We start from the raw sequence: 20,659 nt of genomic DNA, 5'->3' as shown, positions 1-20,659 counted from the left end.
GGAATGCAAAGCTCATCAGAGTGCACGCAATGCTGATTGTACTAAGAAACCAGAATCGCCAGTACAGGTCTCACATACCCTTGTCAGTTGAATTGGTGCACGTGCACCATTACTGTACTGCTGGCCGGCCTATCTAAACCTTGCTTTTACCGCTTTCTACCACACACTGCTCAGTTGTTTCTCCGTTGACGAACACACTAATGAGCAATTAACAGCAGAGCAGGGCCGGTTTTATACCGCAGCCGCTATTGAGACATGGCGGCAAAAAAACCTAGGGGTATGAGACATGAAGTCTCAGAGGCACGCATTTTATTTTACAGGATTAAAAGGAAATTAAAAGTAGGTTATCTGTATTACAGTGACGCTTGGGCAATGCCAATCAATTAACTTCTTGTTCCATAAAGCGTGACTTTGCATTTCAGTGCGGTGATGCGCACCGCCACACTGAAATGCATTAGTCTAACGCTTGATGTGTAGTAGTTGGAACGGTTTTAGTAAACAGAACTGTAATTACCTTCTTTTTATCGGATGGCCCCTTGTGCTGGACTGAGTAAACCGAACTGGATTTAACTTCTTTTTACCAGATGGCCCGCTAGTACAGAACTGAGTTGACCTAACTGGAACATCAGTTAACTAGTAACTGTTTACTCTGTTCTCTTTTTCTTAAACTTCTTTTAAGAAAATATGTAGCAGATTAAATGGAATGTATAAACCACATACAATGCCAAAGAAGGTAGACTAAATTTCTTAATGTAGCCCTCATTTCTCCACCAAGACACTATCTATCCCTTCTAGACAGCCTTCCTCTATCTATGGGTCAATTTGGCCCAAGTCTATAAAGGAGCGGCCTCCCATTCTAGTGTACTCTGCCTAATGCTCGACAAGGACATAAGCAATATAAATTTCATAGAGCCTCTGCCTTTGTAGCAAGTTCAGGGAACCCTCTTCACATGCGTTCACACTGGTGGAGTAACTATGTTGACGCTTTTCCTCTATCAGAAAGGACTGTCCGCAAGAACAGAGGGAGGCACAGTGCATTCAGTGACTCCAATATAAATAATTTACCAAAGGCTCTCATTAGATTTTTTTAGGTCGAGCCTAGAGCAGTGTGCATGCGCTGCTCTATGGGAGGCTTCTTGTAAGCACTCCCAACTTCCTTTCAACTTTTCCATGTGAATTTGTTTACAGCCACACATTCGATTTGCTATTGCTTCTGGCTTTCACAAATGAAAGCATGCAATTGGGCAAAGGCGTGGATAGGTCCCGCCTTTTCTTTAAATGTTTACTTCCCTAGCCTGTGTGTCTCGGGAGCGAGCGGAGTGAGCAGAGGCGCGCAGTGTGCCACTTGCATTCCAAGCTGCATTCCAGGATCATGTTACAGTTCTCCAGCGTGAGCGCTTTCACATTCACGTGTTTTAGATTGCCTGCAGGCAGACACCTCACAACATCGCTCACTTTCGCGTCCGAGCATTTTTAGATTTCCTGCAGGCAGACACCGCATCGCTCACATTTGCGTCCGCGCATTTTTAGATTTCCTGCAGGCAGGCACAGCACATCTGTCAAACTGTTCTGCTAACTCAAAGCTACATTAGATCAAACAGAACTTTAAGTGGCCCGACTGGACAGGCTCTTGCCTCAGAATTTTAAAAAATATGACCACTGCTTTGAATACGGACTCTAACTGAGACAATTGCAGGCAGCACAACATGACACCTGACTGTGTCCCTGCACCAATCTGTCATTCTTTCAGAGGCAATAATCCATTTCAAAATGTCCCGGCCGACCAGTTCTGCTCTTTAGTCAAACAAACTGAGTGAGGAGGTCTTTCTAGAATTCCGATTTCTATTGCCCGAGGTCCCCAGAAAATTAGAGCACCAATGAAAATGAACATTCTTCTATTCTTCCTCACTCTGTTGCTGCGGGCTCAGAGGTAAAAATGTGTAGCAAGGAAGATGCAGCAAGGAACTTCTTACAGAATACTTAGTCCAGTGTCGCCAGTGAGCCCGATGGGGCTCCAGTAAGGGGTAGCGTCCCTTCACAGAAGTGGCACACAGGGGAACAGCAGCAAGCTGGCTGCATTTCGAAGAATGCATCCTGATCACTCAATTCTGCATAAGCAACCCATGAGTTTTTGCATCCATTTTAGGAGACTGATGGATTTCAAAGAGATTGCAGTGAAAGAAGCTTGCAAATTAGGAGGCTCTTAAAAATGTAACACGAGACTTGAGCAAGATGACATAATGGGTCAGTGGGAAGACTGAGCAAATGACAACAATCTCAATGCAGGCTTCTGTGTAGGGATGAGGGTTTGCTTTGAAGAAGAATATTTATTTCCATTTCTGGTTGCTTTTAGTCTGGCTGAACACCCAGTGCTTAATTGAGAAGGGGTTTGATTTGGTTGAGCCCGGGAACTCTTTCTAGAGCAGCTACACTTACAGGAGGGGCTTGCAGTCATGTCTGCACTAATTAATTTAATTGACAGTTCTCCATTTTGCGTGAAAGACTTGAGGCTGCAAAGCAGTACTGCCAATTGTAAGAAACACACATTTATCTTTAAAAAAAATAGCGCTCAACTCTGCAAGGACGTGGGGCCAGCTTCCTAGGCCTGCCACACCCTCAAGAAGGGATCGTCACTAGCTTGAATAGCATTGTACTTGCAGCACACCTCCCCGCAATCATTAATTCAATTTAAAATCTTAGCATAATCAAATAAGTGCTCTCGATTTAACCCATTGCAGGCAAGTAACCTTGGCAGTCATTTTGATAGTGCTGTGCAAATCTAATTATGCTAAAATGAAGTTATTTACACAGCAATATGGAAGACATTGTAACTATAACACATACAAGCATTGGCATAGCCAATAGATTTCGCCTTTGGGACCTTATAAGAGTTTAGAAATGCACCAGTTGATGTTGCACCATGGATATTGTGCTGGATAATTAAACACTTATAAGGTCCCAACGGAGAGACCTTTTGGCTATGCCAATGCTTGATTATAATGTGAGATGTATTCAGTAGTTATAACTACCATATAGTAGTGATAAAAACAGCAAAAATAGTGGCAAACAGAAAATTGATTGTATACTCACTGCATATAAACTGTCATGGGAAACAATAAGCAAGCCCGATTATAAAGGCATAATCAAATAGCAAAATCACAAAAAAAAAGTAACAAAAAGCTCTACGTAACAAAACATGTGATCGGAGTGCCAGTAAAAATGTGTACATGTCGAGTATGTATGCTACCAAGTGAAAACAGCTAAAAGTACAAATGTGAATAATAACTTAAAGTGATCCTGCTAAACAAAGAGTTCCAAATGAAAATAATCAAATGAGCTTAGAAGCTAAAAGCTAAATAATTTTAAACAAGCTCTAGCAGCAAAAAAAAAAAAATGTGCTACGTGATCTAAAAATAGCCTAAGACAAAACTATGAGCGAACGCACTAACATTAAGTACCCTAGCAAATAGAGCTATGAATGAACTCAAGCAAAAAGATTACTGACACACCCGAATCAACAATACAAACTTAACAGAACAAAATATGACTTTAGTACATAACATTCTGTCAGCAGCAGATACATTGCATTCACTCATTTGTTTTACACAAAGTTCTGATGAAAAAAATCTTTACATAAAAACAGAATTAAAACATTTACTTCTGACAAAGAGCTACAGCCATCGCCGTTGAAAAGGGTCATCTTGTTAGCTCAGGAAAAGATACAACAGACCAAGAATGGCCAGGCAGATGAAAACGAATTAACAATATTATTCTCTTTCACAGAGAGAAAAGCGTGCACATTTCTTTGTCTTGCACATTTTAATTCCTTTGGTGCTCATGACGGCCGGGAGCCGTCTGAACGTTGCCACACCTTCCACGTGCTGTTAATTCCCCTCCTGTGCGGGAGAATTCATCAGTGGGCGGAGCTCGGACAGATCCCGGCCGTCATTAGCACACGCCAACCGTGATTTATGACTGCCAGGAGCAGTCATGAGCACCACAGCACCACGCCCACCCCCTACGCCCCCAGCACAGCCGCGGAATTTGCACTGCAGCAAAGGGGTTAACCCCTTCACTGCGGCGGCTATTCCGCCGCAGTGCTAAGGGGGCGGGGGAACCGCGCGGCGGCCGCATGCTGGTGACGGAACCGCTCCGTCACCAGCGTCTGTAGCGCTGTGCTTACGACGGAGCGGTTCCGTCATGGCCCGCCCCGCTCAATGGAACGCTCAGCGCAGGCGTGGAATTCGCGCCGCGCAGGAGCGCCGAGTGGGCCATGACGGAACCGCTCCGTCATCAGCACAGCGCCACCGCAGCTGATGACGGAGCGGTTACGTCATCAGCAGGCAAGGGGTTAAAGGCCTAAAGTGTTAGCAACATGAAAATACTGTGTAATGCATTCTTTATTTTTTCAAAGTGCTTTCTCAATTAGACAACGCAGTTTATTTCCAATTCCCATGCAGTAGGACAAATCTCAACTATACACAACCAGGAACCTGCAGAAGATCAAGTAATATTAATATCCATACAGGTATACAGTTTCTCTCTCTCGTGTGCTAACATTCCTGGTCCACCTTGGGCAGGAGCACAACCACCCTCCCATCAGGGTTCTACCCAAGGCATCCTACAGCTACTCCAGAGTGGTACTTAGGAGTGCAAAAGATACACATAAAATAAAAATAAAAATCATCCTGATTCACAGAATCAATATAAATCAAATTCATAGAAATCGAATTCATACCCACAATGTTGTAAGTTTGTGGTACACACAAACATTTTGCCTGGCACTTTGCTTAATTAAAATAATCAAAATTACTCCCAAAAAACAGTAGAAGTTTATTTCCAGGATGGGGAGGCACAAGGAATATCTCAAAATGTCATGACTGTTTCAGGGATAGTGGTTTCTTCAGACTAAGATGCAAAGCTCAAAATGCACTAAAACAATAAATGTTTCTTAAATTTTATTTTTCAAATGTTACTGTGACAACCTCAGAACAAAACCCGTGGCTGTTTTTCTGCCTTTCAATTAATTTTTTGATCCAATTCTGAGATTCTAATAAAGACCCTTCTTTCTCTCTTTGACAATATTTTGTCAAAGCTATTTCTGAGGTTCTGATCCATTAATATTACTTTATACAGGCAGTTTTTCGTTTGAGACCATAAAGGACCCTTCCAAACACCATTCTATTTTTAGGCTTCACATCCATACCTCTGTGACAAAATGTTTTTAAAATAAGCTTTCGAGTCATAAGCAGACTGCGAGGCAGTGAAATCATTTGGTTTTAAGAATAAAAAACATGTACCCTGCTCATGTTAAACTCCAAGAGACACAGTAATATAAAACATAATAGATATTCTCTGAACACTTTGTATCATGGGCCTTACAGAAACTCAACCAAAGTTCACACATATGGTGCAATATAGTTATATACATTTACATGTGGCACAAACCTAGCTATAAAGCAACATTACACTGTAGAAAGAGTGGGAGCTACAATGTATTGCAGGGTTGGAGGCACTGGGGCTGATGGTCTGAGGGCTGGGTGGTATTCATGAAGGTAGTTAAAAGGAATCTGGTGAGGGGGTAAGGTCTGAGTGCGGTGTCCGGGAAGGCTCTTCAGATATGTCTGGAAATCAAAAGGTTAAACGTTGAGGAGTTATTTTTATGAGTTGGAGGAGGGATGATGACAATACCTTTAACTGGCATCCTACCTTCACTTCCTGATTATATTCTAAAGCCTGACGTGTTTTTGCCTCCTCCTTCCTGGAGGACAGTGTGGTGATACAGTTGCTTTGTGTCTTGCAAAGCTATACCAACAACGTGATCCTAATAGCCAGGTTTGTTGTGCACCAGCTCTGACTGCTTTTTAAATGCTACAGTAGTCCCTGTAGGTGATGCAGACAGACAGGGGGAGCTAGGGTAGTTCAAGAGGCTCAGAGTTGCCCTTTTGAGTTTAAGAACTTTCAATGAAGCAAGCTGTTGCATGCATGATGCTCTTCAAGGGTGTCATAGGATTCTTGGAACTCAACTGCAGAAACTTGCTGCCTCAATATCAGAGACGACCAGTGCTTGCTTGGATTTTCATTTTCTGGTAGGAATGGTTTTAAGTCTGCTTAGTAAGTTCAGTTGATGATAGGGTGCAACATGCATCCTGAAACTGAGGTTGGCATCAATGTAGAATCCCAAGGATTTGGCATTATCGACATGTTGCAGTGCAAAACAATTCAGATTAATGTCATGGAACCATTGTAGATGTAATGCTGCTTAAAGGTAATGGCAGCTGGAACACTGTCTTGATCAGCTACAGTTCGTGATGCGCCTTGTAAATCCATGCAAGACATTTATTTAGCTGGACGATGCCGTAGCCAGACATTACCCACCAAGTAAAGCAGAGTATCAGAAGAAAACTGCTGAATGCTGAAGTCTTCACCAACCAGTCCAACCAAGAACGGCTCCATGCACAAGGTGAAAATCACTGGTGGAAGCATGAAGCATTAAGGAATGCTGCATATTACATGGATGTAAGAATGCATTTGTATCAGATAGAATCAATTCTTCAGATAATACTCAAACCACTGCAGGGTGATGTTCTTGATACAACAGAAAGAGCTACTGCTAAAATGTCCCAACGCAGAAATAAGGGTGAGGACACGATCCATAAAAAGTACAGGATCATGAGTGGTTTACATAAGGGTTCGCTGTAGAGATAGAAAAATGAAAAAACAAATAAAAGCTGACATAGAGCTTTGAAATAAGTATCACATTGTGGATGGTGTACTTATGGCATACAGCAATATAACCGGCCGACAGCGGTGGCTGGTCCATGTGGGCGTTTGGGCGCCGCCCCCCCTGTTTTCTCGCCGTGCGAGAAGGCAAACAAAGGTAGTTATTACCAATGATAATAACTACCATTTGTTTCTGCCTTGCCTTCTCGAACGACGAGAAATCAGAAGTTCCTGTGTGGGAGGTGTTACTCGAGGGCAGGGGGGAGCGGCTTGCCCACTGTTGGTAATCCTGTCTGTTTGGACTGCCTGAGAGGCTACCCAAACAGACAGTATTAACACAGTAGGCAAGCCGCTCCCCCCTGCCCTCGCGTAACCCCTCCCACTCTCCCTGCTCTCTGTATGCTGCAGCATACAGAGAGAAATGACGTAGGTAGGGCAGCCGGCCGAACCTATCACAGCGCTGTGCTGTGGTGGAGGGGAGGGAGGCTGTCTGCAGCCTTCCTGCTGCGTCACGACGAGTCGAGCACCATGGAAATTTCAAACAGGACGGCGCCGCGGGAGTCAGTCCTTGAAGGCGGGAAGCGGAGCCTAAGGTAAGTTAAGTTTGACAACGTTAACATGAGCATTTTGCTCGGCCTCTCTACAGTGCACATTCAAAGCGCTGGGAAATCTCACATACATTGTTCATGCGCGAGCCGGGGAGGGAGTGCGAGACACTTGATTTTAAAGCATGAAACGTGACGTGTAACTGTATACTGAAACGCTTGAGCTTCCCCTGATGCTTCATTTAGTAAAGGCGGAGGATTTTGCAGTTTTGCCTATACATGTCCTCCACACGAAATAATATCACCTTAGACCTGCGATTAAGATGCAGATGGTTGCGACAGAGAGTGATAGCTTCAGTGCGGTCTCTCTGATAGATGAATTACATTAAGGTGTGTGGCATTAGTTTGCACTAATCAAATGGTGTGGAGTTATCTATACTTTGTAATTGTATATCTGTGTGAATATTAAGTAAGAATACTACTAGATTGTAATTAAAATGAGCCGTGTCCTCGTGCCCCTGTCAGCAGGCCTGTCTAGCGCCAGGCCACACTCGTGCTACCCCCACGGTGACGGAAGGGCTGGCCCTGGTAAACACAACCACAAGGGCCCCCCCCCCCCCGGTGTGTACAGTCATCAGTGGAGGTCAGGCGAAGCAAACGGGTTAGGGTTCACGCAAGGGCAGCTGGGACCCTTGGCATGTCTGTACCAGTACGGGGTGAGCTGTGCGCTACTTGGATCCCCCAGCTGTAGGACTCCGGGTATTGCAGTAAGATTAATAATTAACACATTTCTGTTGTGTTATGTGAAGGGTTCAAAGTGCTGAAGTAGTAGGAGACACTGCACCCCAGGGCCAGGAGTAGGAGCGGTGCAGAGGTCTGTGTGTGTGGCCCAGTACTGGAACTTCAAGGCCCAGTTCTGCAGCAGCAGAAGGCACCGCAGGGCTGTATCAGTGCACCTGTAAGAGTGTGTGTGTGTTTTTATTTTATTTTGTGTGTATGCATGTGTGAAATTGAATACATTTCTTTGAGTGTTGTCTGTTGTGTATGTGTGTGTGTTTTCTGCAACGCTTGAGCATTTTACTCATTCACGCGGCAAAATCGGTAATAAAAAATACATATGCGTCATGATTTATAACTTTTAGCGCAGGCGGCTTGAACAATCTGCCCCCAGAGACAATCTGCCCCCAGAGAAAACAACAGATAACCATGGTCCGGCGTGCCTAGACCAACCGTTCTTTGCAAGGCTGCACTGATTATTCTTTGTAATACGTTCTCCACTTCTCCTGTTAACCCAAAAACAGGGATTTCCTTACTTTGCCATTTATTTTAGCACGATTCGCATTAAAGGGTCGTGTAATACGGGCCATTCGATCAGAAAGTGTCCTGGCACTATAAATAAATGATTCTCATGATTTGCAAGTTAATTATCAGACAAAAAGAGAAAGTAAAACTTGGAGAAGCTTCGGGTTTGTGAAGGTGTGTGTATAATTTATATAGTTTCTAATTGATGCCGAATATGTTAATTTCTGATTTATTGTATTTAGAATGCTAGGCCCAGCAGAGTTCCCGACTGTACAAAGATCTTGACACAAAACGTTGCCTGTATATATTATTTTGACAAATTGCCGAATTAATACCCCTCTAATAAAACCTATGTCTTGTATTCTAGTAGACCAGCTGCAGGGATATCTTACTGCTAATATGGCCGTGGTTGGATTTGATATAATTATGTGGAGAAATATGATGCGCGACCTGTAGACAGACAACGAAAATGTGATGGATGAGGAACATTTTAAATCCTGTACATCTGCACTGATGAATTTAATCCATCTGTGATTTCTAGAGCCTGCTACCCTTCCATACTTTCACTCTAGGCGCGTTATTGACCCTGTCTATTGTAATGCTGAATGCACTTCCTATCAACTAAAGGGCCGCCAGCATTGTTTCTGGTTGAGACCGAGTTACCAGCAGGCAGACCGCCTGTGTCGTTTCAGAATCGAATAAAAGGTAGTATTTTATAGATCTAACTAGCTGCTACCCACGCTGGTTACATTAGGTAAAACGCACGTACATGCCTAAGAGGAACCCGGGATTGTCTACAACGCGATGGTAGGAGTCCAATTAAAGTGGCAATCTGAGCCCACAGTTAAATGAAACACTGCCCGGCGTCAACGATGCCAGCTCCTTGCCTGCTCTTGGCTGAAGGGACGTCTGGTTCTTTCCTGAGTCCTTGAACTTTTGGCTGTCACGCTGTCAGTCTTTAGTGTGCAACATTATGCGTCCCACTGCGCTCGCTCGCAACAGTGCAGTATGCCAATCATTTTATGCCCCACCACTTTCAAATGTCACCAGCCGCCACTGCCGGCCGAAGATCCTGTTTTCACTATAACACTCGAATAATGGTGAAATTCTTCAACAACTAGTTTCAAAATGAGATGGAAGGGGGAAGCTATGATCACCTGCCATACCCCTGTTTCAACGACAAAACATCAGCGGCCACATGACTATACATGGGGCAAAAATAAACTTGAATGGATGGAGTCGTGCAAGTTTTGATTCCCCTGGGTATCACTAGTCTGACTGAGAATGAATATTCTGAAAGACTAAAACGTGCCATCAGGTTCTCAAAATGTGGACTGAAAAACAGGGAAAACATCAATGGATCTGGGTGCAACTGGATCATAATGAGGAGCTCCCAAACATACTTAAATATACTGGCTGTTTAAGTGAAACAATATTAAGATCTTTTAGTCAACTTGAAATAATGTTATTATCAGTGCAGTATCCTGAATGATGAATGATTTCATGCACAGCAAACATTGTTGCGCAACATGGATAACTTAAAACTGCATAAATTATTAACTCAAAGGAAAAGTGCTTGAGACAGAGAAAACATACAAGCTCCATTACTGAGGCCAAAGGAGAGCAAAATTAAATGTATGTTAATCAAGAAATGGCAACTTCAAAACTTATGGATAAGAGTACTGGACGATTTTCAATCCGAAACACCATATAAGCATGTAGTGCATGAAGGTAATTTTGATCTGCAAAGGTGTAAATCAACCTGTAAATATTTAAGAGAATACATCAGATTTTTCTCTTGGGGTGTTTAATTTAGGGTCTCATTAACACAGACATTTTTTTGAACACATGCGCCCATTTAGTTACGTTTAGCAGCAGGAACGGAAATAATTCAACATGTGCTACTTTATAAAAACGTCTATTTTACCATTATAAAAGAAAAATCATACTTTGTTTGCAATGCATAATGATTCTTTCCTACATGATGAAAGGAAAACCATGCCAATTTAGAAATGATCACCCAATGCAGTGACACAGTTTGTTCCCCATGTTCTTTCGACACCTGACTCTGAGGTTCAGTACTTTACCACAGGTGTAGCCCACAAGCAGAGATAGCTTTGGTTACTAGTAATAATTTGAGAAACGAACAGCCAGCTTTTTTATTTTTTTTGGAGGGGGGGTTGCCAAAAATTATTAGCGTCCTGAAGTGTACATCCAATTTAATATGAAATATACAATTTTCCAATGTATGCATGTAATCTAAATTCACTAAATGGTGACCAGAGTGATCATCATGGCATGCTACTTAATGCTGATGGGAAGAAGGTAAACATTTTTCTTCTGGTATTAATTTAATTTACAAATAAACTTAACTGTGAGCAGAACTGTTCAAAGCAATGTACTCCGTTCTTTCTTTTCCACCACAATGAAACAGTGAATCTCTTGAAACCCCATATGTTCTTTTTGGCATACAAGTGTAAGAAAGGTCTATCTAGGAGTCTGATTTCTTTGGTTTCATGCGTTATTACTGCAGTATTTAGCAGATACCCAACTTGTTCTTCTGTCTTTACACATTATTTTGCCCATGCACATTAGCTTATATGTAGGGTATATATAGCACTCACTCTGATAATCTGGGAAGTAGAACATTTAATCTTAACATTTCACTTTTTTGCCCACCAGGGAATCGATTCGCCATACCTTGAAGAAAAGTAGGGGAAAAAAAACTGACAAAAGGATTACGCTAAGCATATTTTGCAAAACTACTTACAAAGCTGCTTTGAAATCCTTCAAGAGAGCTGGATCGATCACCGGAAAACGTTCGTGGAATATTATAGAAATCATCAGAAGTCACGGAAGACATATCTAAAGGAGAATGTAAGAAACAAATTGTTGTTCAAGTAAGAAGTGAAAGTATGTAAATTAATTTGAAATGGTGATCTACCAAATGCCTAAACAAAATCTTCGATCTAGACCACTAGTGAATCAAACACCTTCATAAATATTCTATGATTTTGCTGACATGTTTTTATTATAATTTTCAGCCTTTTAATACATGTACTAAGCTATAAAACTCATTACCTCATCACAGAAAATGTCCATGAACAGTTAAGGGCTGTGGGCAAGCACGTGGATAACAAACAGTGGGAGGGAGGAGCAGACGCAAGCACATGTACAAAGGAGGTTGGGGGCAGTGCAAGATCACGGGCAATGGAGGATAGGTGGTATGGGCAAGAACACGGACAAGAGGATGGGTAGCAAGGACAAGAACCTGGACACATGCAAGCACACGAACAGTGGAGGGGCAAGTACACGGAGAGTGGATCGTGGGAGGGGGAACAAGCACATGGATTGTGGAGGGTGGGTGGGGGGCAAGCACACGGACCGTGGAGGGAGGGAGGGCGGGAGGGAGGGAAAGCATTTGGACAGTGGAGGGAGGGAGGGAAAGCATATGGACAGGGGAGGGAGGGAGGGAAAGCATATGGACAGGGGAGGGAGGGAGGGAGGGAAAGCATATGGACAGGGGAGGGAGGGAGGGAAAGTATATTGACAGTGGATGGAGTGTGGGAGGGAAGGCACATGGACAGTGGTGGGAGGGAAAGCACATGGACAGTGGAGGGAGGGTGGGAGGGAAAGCACATGGACAGTAGAGAGAGGGCGGGAGGGAAAGCACATGGACAGTGAAGGGAAGGCAGGAGGGAAAGCACATGGACAGTGAAGGGAAGGCAGGAGGGAAAGCACATGGACAGTGAAGGGAGGGCAGTAGGGAAAGCACATGGACAGTGGCGGGTGGGCAGGAGGGAAAGCACATGGACAGTGGCGGGAGGGTGGGAGATAAAGCACATGGATAATAGAGGGAGGGTGGGGGGGGAAGCACACAGACAGTGGAGGGAGGGCGGAAAGGCAAGCACATGGGCAGTGGTGGGAGGGTGTTGTAAATGGATGATACACAGGTTGGGTGTATAATCAGGCTATCAGGCACACGGACAGTCGAGGGTGGGTATTAGGGTCAAGCACATGAACAGTCGAGAGTGGGTGCTAGGGTCAAGCGGGCAGTGGTCAGGAAGGGACGGTCAAGCACCTAGACAGGGAGGGAGGGGCAAGCACAGGGACAGTGGGGGGGTGGGTGGGAGGGATGGGCAAGCACACAGACATTGGAGGGAGGGACAAGCACACATGCACGCAAGCTTTAGGCCAGTGAAAGCCTCTCTGGTAGCACTTTAAAAGCCTGCTTACTAAAGGTCTCGCCTGAGTTAGCGCATGTGCTAGCTCAGGCAAGACCTAATGAACAAACCGGGTTTGTTCTTTTTTAAATATGAGGGGTCGAGGTTTGAGACAGAAAAATATAAAGACTAATGGTGTTTTGTAGTTCATCAGTTTTAATGTGGGAACAGTTTTTACCCCCAATTCTTTTACCATATTTTATTTCACAAAGTAATGAAGTCAGGGGGAAAACCTATTGCATCAGAGTACCTCTCTAAGGTAGTTTGAGTATGTCCATGGTTTTCAATGAAATGGTGGTTAATGAGTGGAGCAGTGCCTTGGTTTAAGCTTTTGTGGGGAAATGAAGTGACTTGATAGAGTGCTATGAGAGAGATGGGCCGTTTGTTCCTTATAAAGTAATCTAAGATTTGTTATCGTACAACTAGCTGATTTAACAGAGCAATTGGTTGAAGCAATTTAAAATGGGAAGGCTTTGTGGTCAGAGTTTCAGAGTATAGTGCATTGGCTTTTATGACAATCGGTTTAGTTCTAATTATTACTATAATCATGAAGGATTTGTGGATGCAGATTTAGCTAGAGAAAGTTCACAGGCTGAAATATTTCTCCTGCCTTCAACCTTGACAGACAGGAAGCACCACACTCCAGGCGAGTCACTGGAAAAATGAAAATCGGGCTCTTTTGACAAAGGAGAAGTAGCTGTTCAACCACAAATAACTGTTTTTACACAAATTTAGGTTGTAACTGTGGAAACAAATGTTTGAAATTATTTAAATTGATTATTTAGATTTGTAATGAGCCTTATCACCCAGGGGTCTCTAAGCGCTTGTCAGAGGGTGCACACAGACTCGATGAGGGAGCAGGAGGGGCTGCTAGGACGTACCCCATGCCTACAGGAAGAGCTTTAAGCTTCTTCCTGAAGGGTAGGAGGTTCGTTTCCTTGCGCAGGCTCACTGGCAAGTTGTTCCAGGCCACGGGAATTGCGTTGGAGAAAGCTAGCCCTCCCATAGAGGATAGTTTAAATCTGGGGCAAACCAGGAGGGTGGCATCTGCTGATCGGAGAGTCCTGCTGGGAGCATAGTGGACTAAGCGCTCCTTGATATACCTTGGGGCTTGTCCATACAGTGCTTTATGTGTGGTGCAGAGACCCTTGAACATGATTCTCTGCCTAATTGGGAGCCAATGAAGCTCACGCAATAGTGGTGTAGCGTGTGTCCGTCTTGGTTTTTTAAAGATTAATCTTGCTGCGTCGTTCATGACTGTTTGTAGTCTGGCCAACAGTTATTGGGGGGAGGTCAGTATACAAACAGTTCCCATAAACCAGACGCGACAGGATCATAGCTGATACTGCCTGTCTGAGTGTGGCCGTGGTCAGGAGTCGAGATAGTTTCCGCAGTTGTCTTAGTAGGCCCAAGCAAGTATCGACAACTGACGAGCCTTGTTGTGTCATAGAAAGTTTGGCATCTATATGAATGCCCAGGCTTTTCACAGCCGCCGCCGGTTCCTGAGAGGGCCCTAGTTCTTTTGGCCAAAGAAGGTCATTCCAGGGGTTGGATGCTGTGGTAATCGCCAGCACCTCTGTTTTGTCCGGGGTTATCTTTAACGAATTGGCTGACATCCAATTGACCATAGATTTTAGTATGTTGCCAATTTGAATAATAATTTGAGTCTCATTGGCATAGTTGTAGAGCCGGCCCTCCATCTGGTTTAGTGCAGAGATCAAAGGTTGCAGATAGGCGTTAAAAAGGAGAGGTGAAAGTGCTGAGCTTTCGGGAACTCCACATGAGAGACCTGCTGGGTTGGAGACCAAATTTGCCAGTTGGACTCTCTGGCAACGGTTTTTAAGGAATGAAGTTAGCCAGGCATGCGCGGTTCCCTGAATGCATAGGTCCCCCAAACGTGACAGTAATTGGTCGTGATTGACTGTGTGAAATGCAGGAGAGAGGTCTAACAGCACCAGGGCACACAGAGTTTTCTTGTATGCCCCGAGCCTCAGATCATCCAGTATGGAAAGCAGGACCAATTCCGTGCTGTGATGGGCCCTGAAGCCGGCCTGGTTCGGTTCTAAAAGAGGATTGTTTTCAAGATAGCGAGAAAGGTGTGAGAGGACGTGGTGTTCGATTACTTTGGCTAAGAAAGGCAGCTGTGATATAGGCCTAAAGTTTTGCAAGATCTTGGTATCAGCACCAGGCTTCTTTAAAAGCAGGATCAGGCGAGCCTCCTTGAAATCGGTAGGGACTTGTCCTGTTTCCAGGAACTGTTAAGAAGGGAGAGTAAGTCGTCCTCTATTCCTGGCAGGACCAACTTGAGTATCCTAGGTGGGCAGGGTCCGCTGGTGACCCGATTTTACTCGCCCCATTAGGACTGCCAGCGTCTCCTTAGTAAGTGGGGGTAGCGTGGTTAGAGGGTGGACAATCAGAGGGGGTGTCGGTGAGGGACTTCTAGGACAGGGTGCGATGGATTCCTGTCATGAGATCCGATATTTTATTAGTGAAGGACTGGAATTTGTGAGTAAAGGAGAGATTCTGCTCCTTGTCTTTCCTTAACTCTGTCAGGACCTTAAAGGTTTCTATCTGGGGGTTACTTGCCGCAAAGATTCTGTCCTCATAGAATTTGGCTTTCCTGGAAATGATTGCCTGTTTGTAGGTGGAGAAAGCCATTGCATACGAGGCCCGGGCGCTGGGTTCGCACTGTTTGCGCCAGGTTCTCTCGCTCTGGCGCAAGGATCGTTTCAATAGCCTAAGAGCATCGTTGAACAAGGGGGCACCTTTGCCCTTGTCCAGGATTCTCACCCTTCGAGCAGGTGCTGTTGCTTCAATGGCATTCTTGAGCTTTAGTGATAAATTGAGGCTAGCGGCCTCTATGTTGCCCTCTGGTTGCGTAGGTGGATCGGGGGTTTTTAGGATGCTACCAGATCATCTGCTCTGATCTTGTTGCAGCTTCTTAGGAATTTTCACCCTAATGATGGATTTACCGCTCGCCCTTGGAATGCGAGTCGACCCTACAATAGATGGTGGTCTGACCCAGAGCAGGGGGAGATGGTAATTGGACTAAGCATCGGGACAGCAGTCCTGATTAAGTCCAATGTGTAACCCTTCTCATGTGTCGAGCCCACCACCCTTTGACAGAGTTCTAGCGATATCATGGCCTCTTCTAACTGCTTTGCCCGACAGTCCTTAGGGGTTTTCTCACAATGGAAGTTAAAGTCTCCCATTACCACCAGTCCTTCATAGCGTGATCGAGGGTCGTGGACTAATTCCAGGAAAGTTTCAACAAATCCCGGTGATGTGCGTGGGGGGCGGTAGACTAGGAGTATTACCAAGCAATCGGTGGTGGAGCACAACCTAACCCCTAGTACATACGCGCCCTGCAGGCTTTCTGAGCAGATGCCTTCCGTTCATCCCCCCCATTCATACTGCCAGTCCTGTTTTTATGGATGGCTGTAAAGTTAGGTGGCAATGATGCGACCAAATCTGGAGTGGAGGATTCTTCAAGGCAGGTTTCAGTGACCCCTAAAATATCGAGGCGACCTTCCTGAAGTAGCAAGAAGACCTCAAGGTTATGTTTTTGGAGATTTGTCAGATTTGAAGTGGCCTTGCGTTCGGTTGCACTGGGTGGCGACTTTAGCAGCCCTTCGCGCCGTAACCCCGCAGCGATTTGATGGCTTAACTGCAGGGCACCCTGTTTCAGTGACATGAGTTCTTGCCTGGAGTACGGGATGCGGGGGCCAGGGGTCTTGGCCCCGGGTGGGCTTTATGTTTGGAACTTTTCATTTGAAATTTAGGGCAACCTCTGTAGTTTGCATCAAGTTTGTAAACTAAACGTTCAAAGAATTTTTTTAAATTATCATTTGTAGTTGTATAATTAAGTGTCCTTTCTCTAAAACCCACCTATTACCTAATCCAAATACTGAATGCCACACCTAATTAAAAAATTAACTCTAACACTATATCTCACTCTGTACCTAACGAATATTTTTAAGTTTGTATCACACTGAAAGCCTAACAGTAAACTCATCAACGCCCCCATACTCAAGTAAATAATAGCACCTAACTCCTATGTCTAACACTAATCCCTTTATATACTCCATCTCAATGCCTTACATTTTTCCTAAAACTGACCATTGCATAAACCCACACTTAAACCCCATCACGTCATGTTCACACAGTGATCTTATCCATAAATCCTAGCATAAGGACTATACCTTACCCACAATGCCTTACCCCATTCCTAATCTTTTTGCGACAGTAAATATTTGCTATAACCAAAGACAATTCCCTTTTCTGTGATCGTCATTTGTTATCATATTTTTCGACACTGCTTTAAAAAAAAAAAAAAAAAAAAAATTATGTGATGCTTTGCTCATCAGATGACATAAGTACATGCCTCGATTCTTTTTCCCTGTGTTATGGAACTTGTTTGGAACAACAAATCAGCTGAACAAGATAATGAATTTCTGTAAATGGACATACAGATTTATAATGATCCATTAATTTTGTATCAAAAATGTATCTGGATTACAAATTGTTATATATTTAAAATTTTCAAATATGAATGAACTTGAAAAGTTATTTTTGAAGAGACAGTAAAATGTGCTTTTAATTGGTATTCTATCCCAGTGCACTGCAATAACATAACAGAGATAACAGTATTGCACATGCATTCAGGTTCCTACTACACATTTTTTATAAGACTGAATATTTAGACACTTTTGTAATTGTTACACATTTATTTCTTTTGCACAATAGGCTCCAAAAAGTGGGAGAACTTAATAGAACACACTATATCTTGTATAACAGCACATTATTAATATCTTAAAGAAATCTCAAACCATGAATTTAGTGACTACTTTTGAGCATATCTGGTCATTGGACCCATATGTGGAATAAGCTTGGCTATCATTATCAATAAATGCTCAACGTAAATACATGAATGTACATCTCAATATCCAATTGAACTAGATTTAACAGAGACGATAATCAGAATATTTGTATGCCAACTGCTTTCTTGAGAAATAAACACCAAAATCAACAGCTAACTTAGAGTGTCGTCTTTCCTTACTGGTTCTCTGGGAGTTGGAGATATTGTATACAACCTACTGAAGGTTCACAGTTGTTAGTTATATTTAGGCTATATATTATTGCTGTGAATGTTATGTTACAAATGTTTTATTATCACATCTCTCTCGAAATTTGACTGTGAACAGATATCTTTTACCTTCCACTAGGTAATCTTTCTATTACTAAGCATGCATTTTAGATCTATAATACCACTGTATATATATATATATATATCTCACATTTTTGCAAACATTTTAGTTGGACATTGGATATGGTCACCTTAACCAGCCTACGCAAGTGGAGGACAGTTAATATTGACAGTGGCAATACAGATTAAAAACGTATTAGGGTCAAAGTGTTTGGAGGCACGGAGACTTGCCAAGCCAAGTTATTTAGCTGCAAGGCTGAAGATTTACGTTTGTCCCTCTTGGAGCTTCTCTCCAGCAACAAAATTAAGATTGAGATGGGCCGTACGGAGGAGGTATCTGGCCTCAATCTGCCCTTTTAGCTACAGCATTGTCCCGCTAACGGATGCTGAGCACCGAAAAAGTGACTAAGTGCATATGTAGAAATCTTGACAGGGAGAAGGCAACAAAAGTATATGGGTGGTGAAAGGGTTTTCCTGGGTGCAAAGTTTGAATTTCTCACACAATGAGCTTTTCCCGTTAAAACCAACAGCTTCATCCGGAAGGCGTCTAATCGCCATTTGACCGCGTGGAGCCCTCTTCAGCTACAGCCTGCTGTCTTACCCTGCTTAAGATTTTTGACCAACCGGGTTGAATCTGTATCCAAATCGCGCTCCATCGTGGTTAGCCTCAAATCACACTTACAGCTCGATATACAGAAACCAGTTGACCTCGGTTGCTGCTTATTGCTTTTAGGTACTATTTTTATTTTAACCTTTAAAAAGTCATATTTCCTGTTCCCCATACTGGATTTTTTTGACGTTTTGGTGTCATTTATTTATCTAAATGTCCACTAATTTTCTAACTAGTTTAGGATTTATATTGTCTTGTGACCTTATTACTTATTTTGGTACTGGCCAAAGTTAAGCCTGTCTGTGCCATAGACACAAGGGGGCTGAACTAAAGTTAATCTTCTGACTTTATGGGTTCTCCTTGACAAGGACTGTGATTTTTACTTGATGAGTATAGTGACCTACCTCCGCTAAGAAGTCAATTTTCCTCCATTTACCTATAATTTGTAAATGATCAGTGGCTCCTGTATAATATTGTCTAAGTTACTTCCTTCCGCTGGGCAAGTTGTGCCAAGTTTTTAGCAATTCATGAATCAATTCCAAATTACAAAACATTGGTGAGAGTCGAGATGGGAATATAGTCAACTCAGAGCATTATGGTCCATATACCACCATTTTGTAAGTTTCACCCTGTAGCCATTCAATGATATATCTTAATTCAGGGGGATTAATAGTAAAAGAGTATGTGCGACACTCCAACTCCTCTGTTTTTGATGCATGGTGCATACCTTGCGGCCAGGTTTTTTCCACTCCATATAAAGGTAATATAACAACTTGAAGGCAATGTATACTTTCTTAATATGTAGTAGTATGGTTCGGCAATTGTACAAGATTTGGGAGAACATTTATTTTTCTGGCTGCTAACCTGCCCACTTATTACATGGTTATTCCACAAAGGTATTGTGGAAAATAGCCCTGATTTGCCCATTTAACTCTGTTGTGCAATAAACCAGGCTTTGGAGTTCAGTAGAATGTTTTTACTCAGTACTCTGCCTGATATTTTACAGGGAACTATATAGAGCTCAGTCTATGTTAGTCAGACTTATTTAAGTGGGCTTTCTGTCGGAAACAAATATCTGTTCCTATTACCTGTAGTTCTTTTAATATGCTTATTCTACTGGAGAGATTATTAAGTCCCCTGACATTGTATGTCGTGCTTTTCAATTTTAGGAGTTTGTGTGACATCTCTACAAGCAGAGTTCAAGTTATATCTCAGATTCTATATTGTGTTGTAATGTTGTGTTGGAGTGCTGTAAGTGCCTCAGTGAGGATACAGTGGTTTCATATGCCCTCCCCAAAACTGCGTCCCCAACTTCACAACTATACCAAATGAGACCATATCTGCTTGAAAACAACTTTTAGATTCCTGGTGACAAATGCTTCTTTTTTGGCGTTTACAGCTATATAAGTGTTGTTTGAGGAGTCCGAAGGCTCCATCTAGCCTTCCTCGATATTTTTTGGGGTTATCAGACTTTTTGACAGTCAATTAACCCCTCCCTGACCTGGCTTCTTTCACCTTGAAAAACATGAAGCTAGTCTAAATATTCTCCCTATTAGACATTATCTGTAGGCAATTCAGCAGACTGATTGATCTTCCTTTTTAGGTCCCGGCTAGCGTAGGCTGCGCATGCGCAGTCTCGCTGGCGAGATCTTATGTCTCAGAGTAGTGAGGCTTGAACCCGCCCCTCTTCTCCATTGGCTGGCTGCCTAAACGGCGGCCAGCCATTGGAGAAGAGGGTTCTGTGACGTCATTTTTGGTAGCTAAGCCTCATCCGTTTCGAATTGAGGGGCGTGTTTTTTTCATTTCTTTCTCTCCTCTAAAAACACGCCCCCAGTCTGCAAAGACGGGGCTTAGCTTCCAAAAATGACGTCGCCTCCTCTCCCCCCACAGTCACTCGCCTATTGGCTCATTCCACCCCTGCAGCCCGCGCGGCTGCCTCCCCTCCCGCTGCTGCAGCAGCCTCCCAGCCAGACCGATTCTGCCACTGGCATGCGAGGGGTTAATGTTATGTACAAGTTATTATTCCTCCTTGGGGTTTCCAGGCCTCTGA

The 20,659-nt window shown here is 43.4% G+C and overlaps 1 protein-coding gene across 2 annotated transcripts in view; it reads right to left on the bottom strand.

Moving 5' to 3' along the window:
• Window positions 1-20,659, bottom strand: part of GAB1 (GRB2 associated binding protein 1) — a 299,988-nt gene that overhangs the window by 60,357 nt on the left and 218,972 nt on the right. For both annotated transcript variants that reach the window (XM_086962237.1, XM_086962235.1), the window contains exon 5: window positions 11,341-11,435. In XM_086962237.1, coding sequence (XP_086818363.1) covers window positions 11,341-11,435 — 95 coding nt within the window. The remainder of the gene's footprint in view (window positions 1-11,340; window positions 11,436-20,659) is intronic.

The sequence above is a fragment of the Lissotriton vulgaris genome, chromosome 3_1 (assembly GCF_964263255.1).
Source record: "Lissotriton vulgaris chromosome 3_1, aLisVul1.2, whole genome shotgun sequence".
NCBI classification, from domain to species: domain Eukaryota; kingdom Metazoa; phylum Chordata; class Amphibia; order Caudata; family Salamandridae; genus Lissotriton; species Lissotriton vulgaris.
This window is presented reverse-complemented; position numbering and strand designations above follow the sequence as displayed.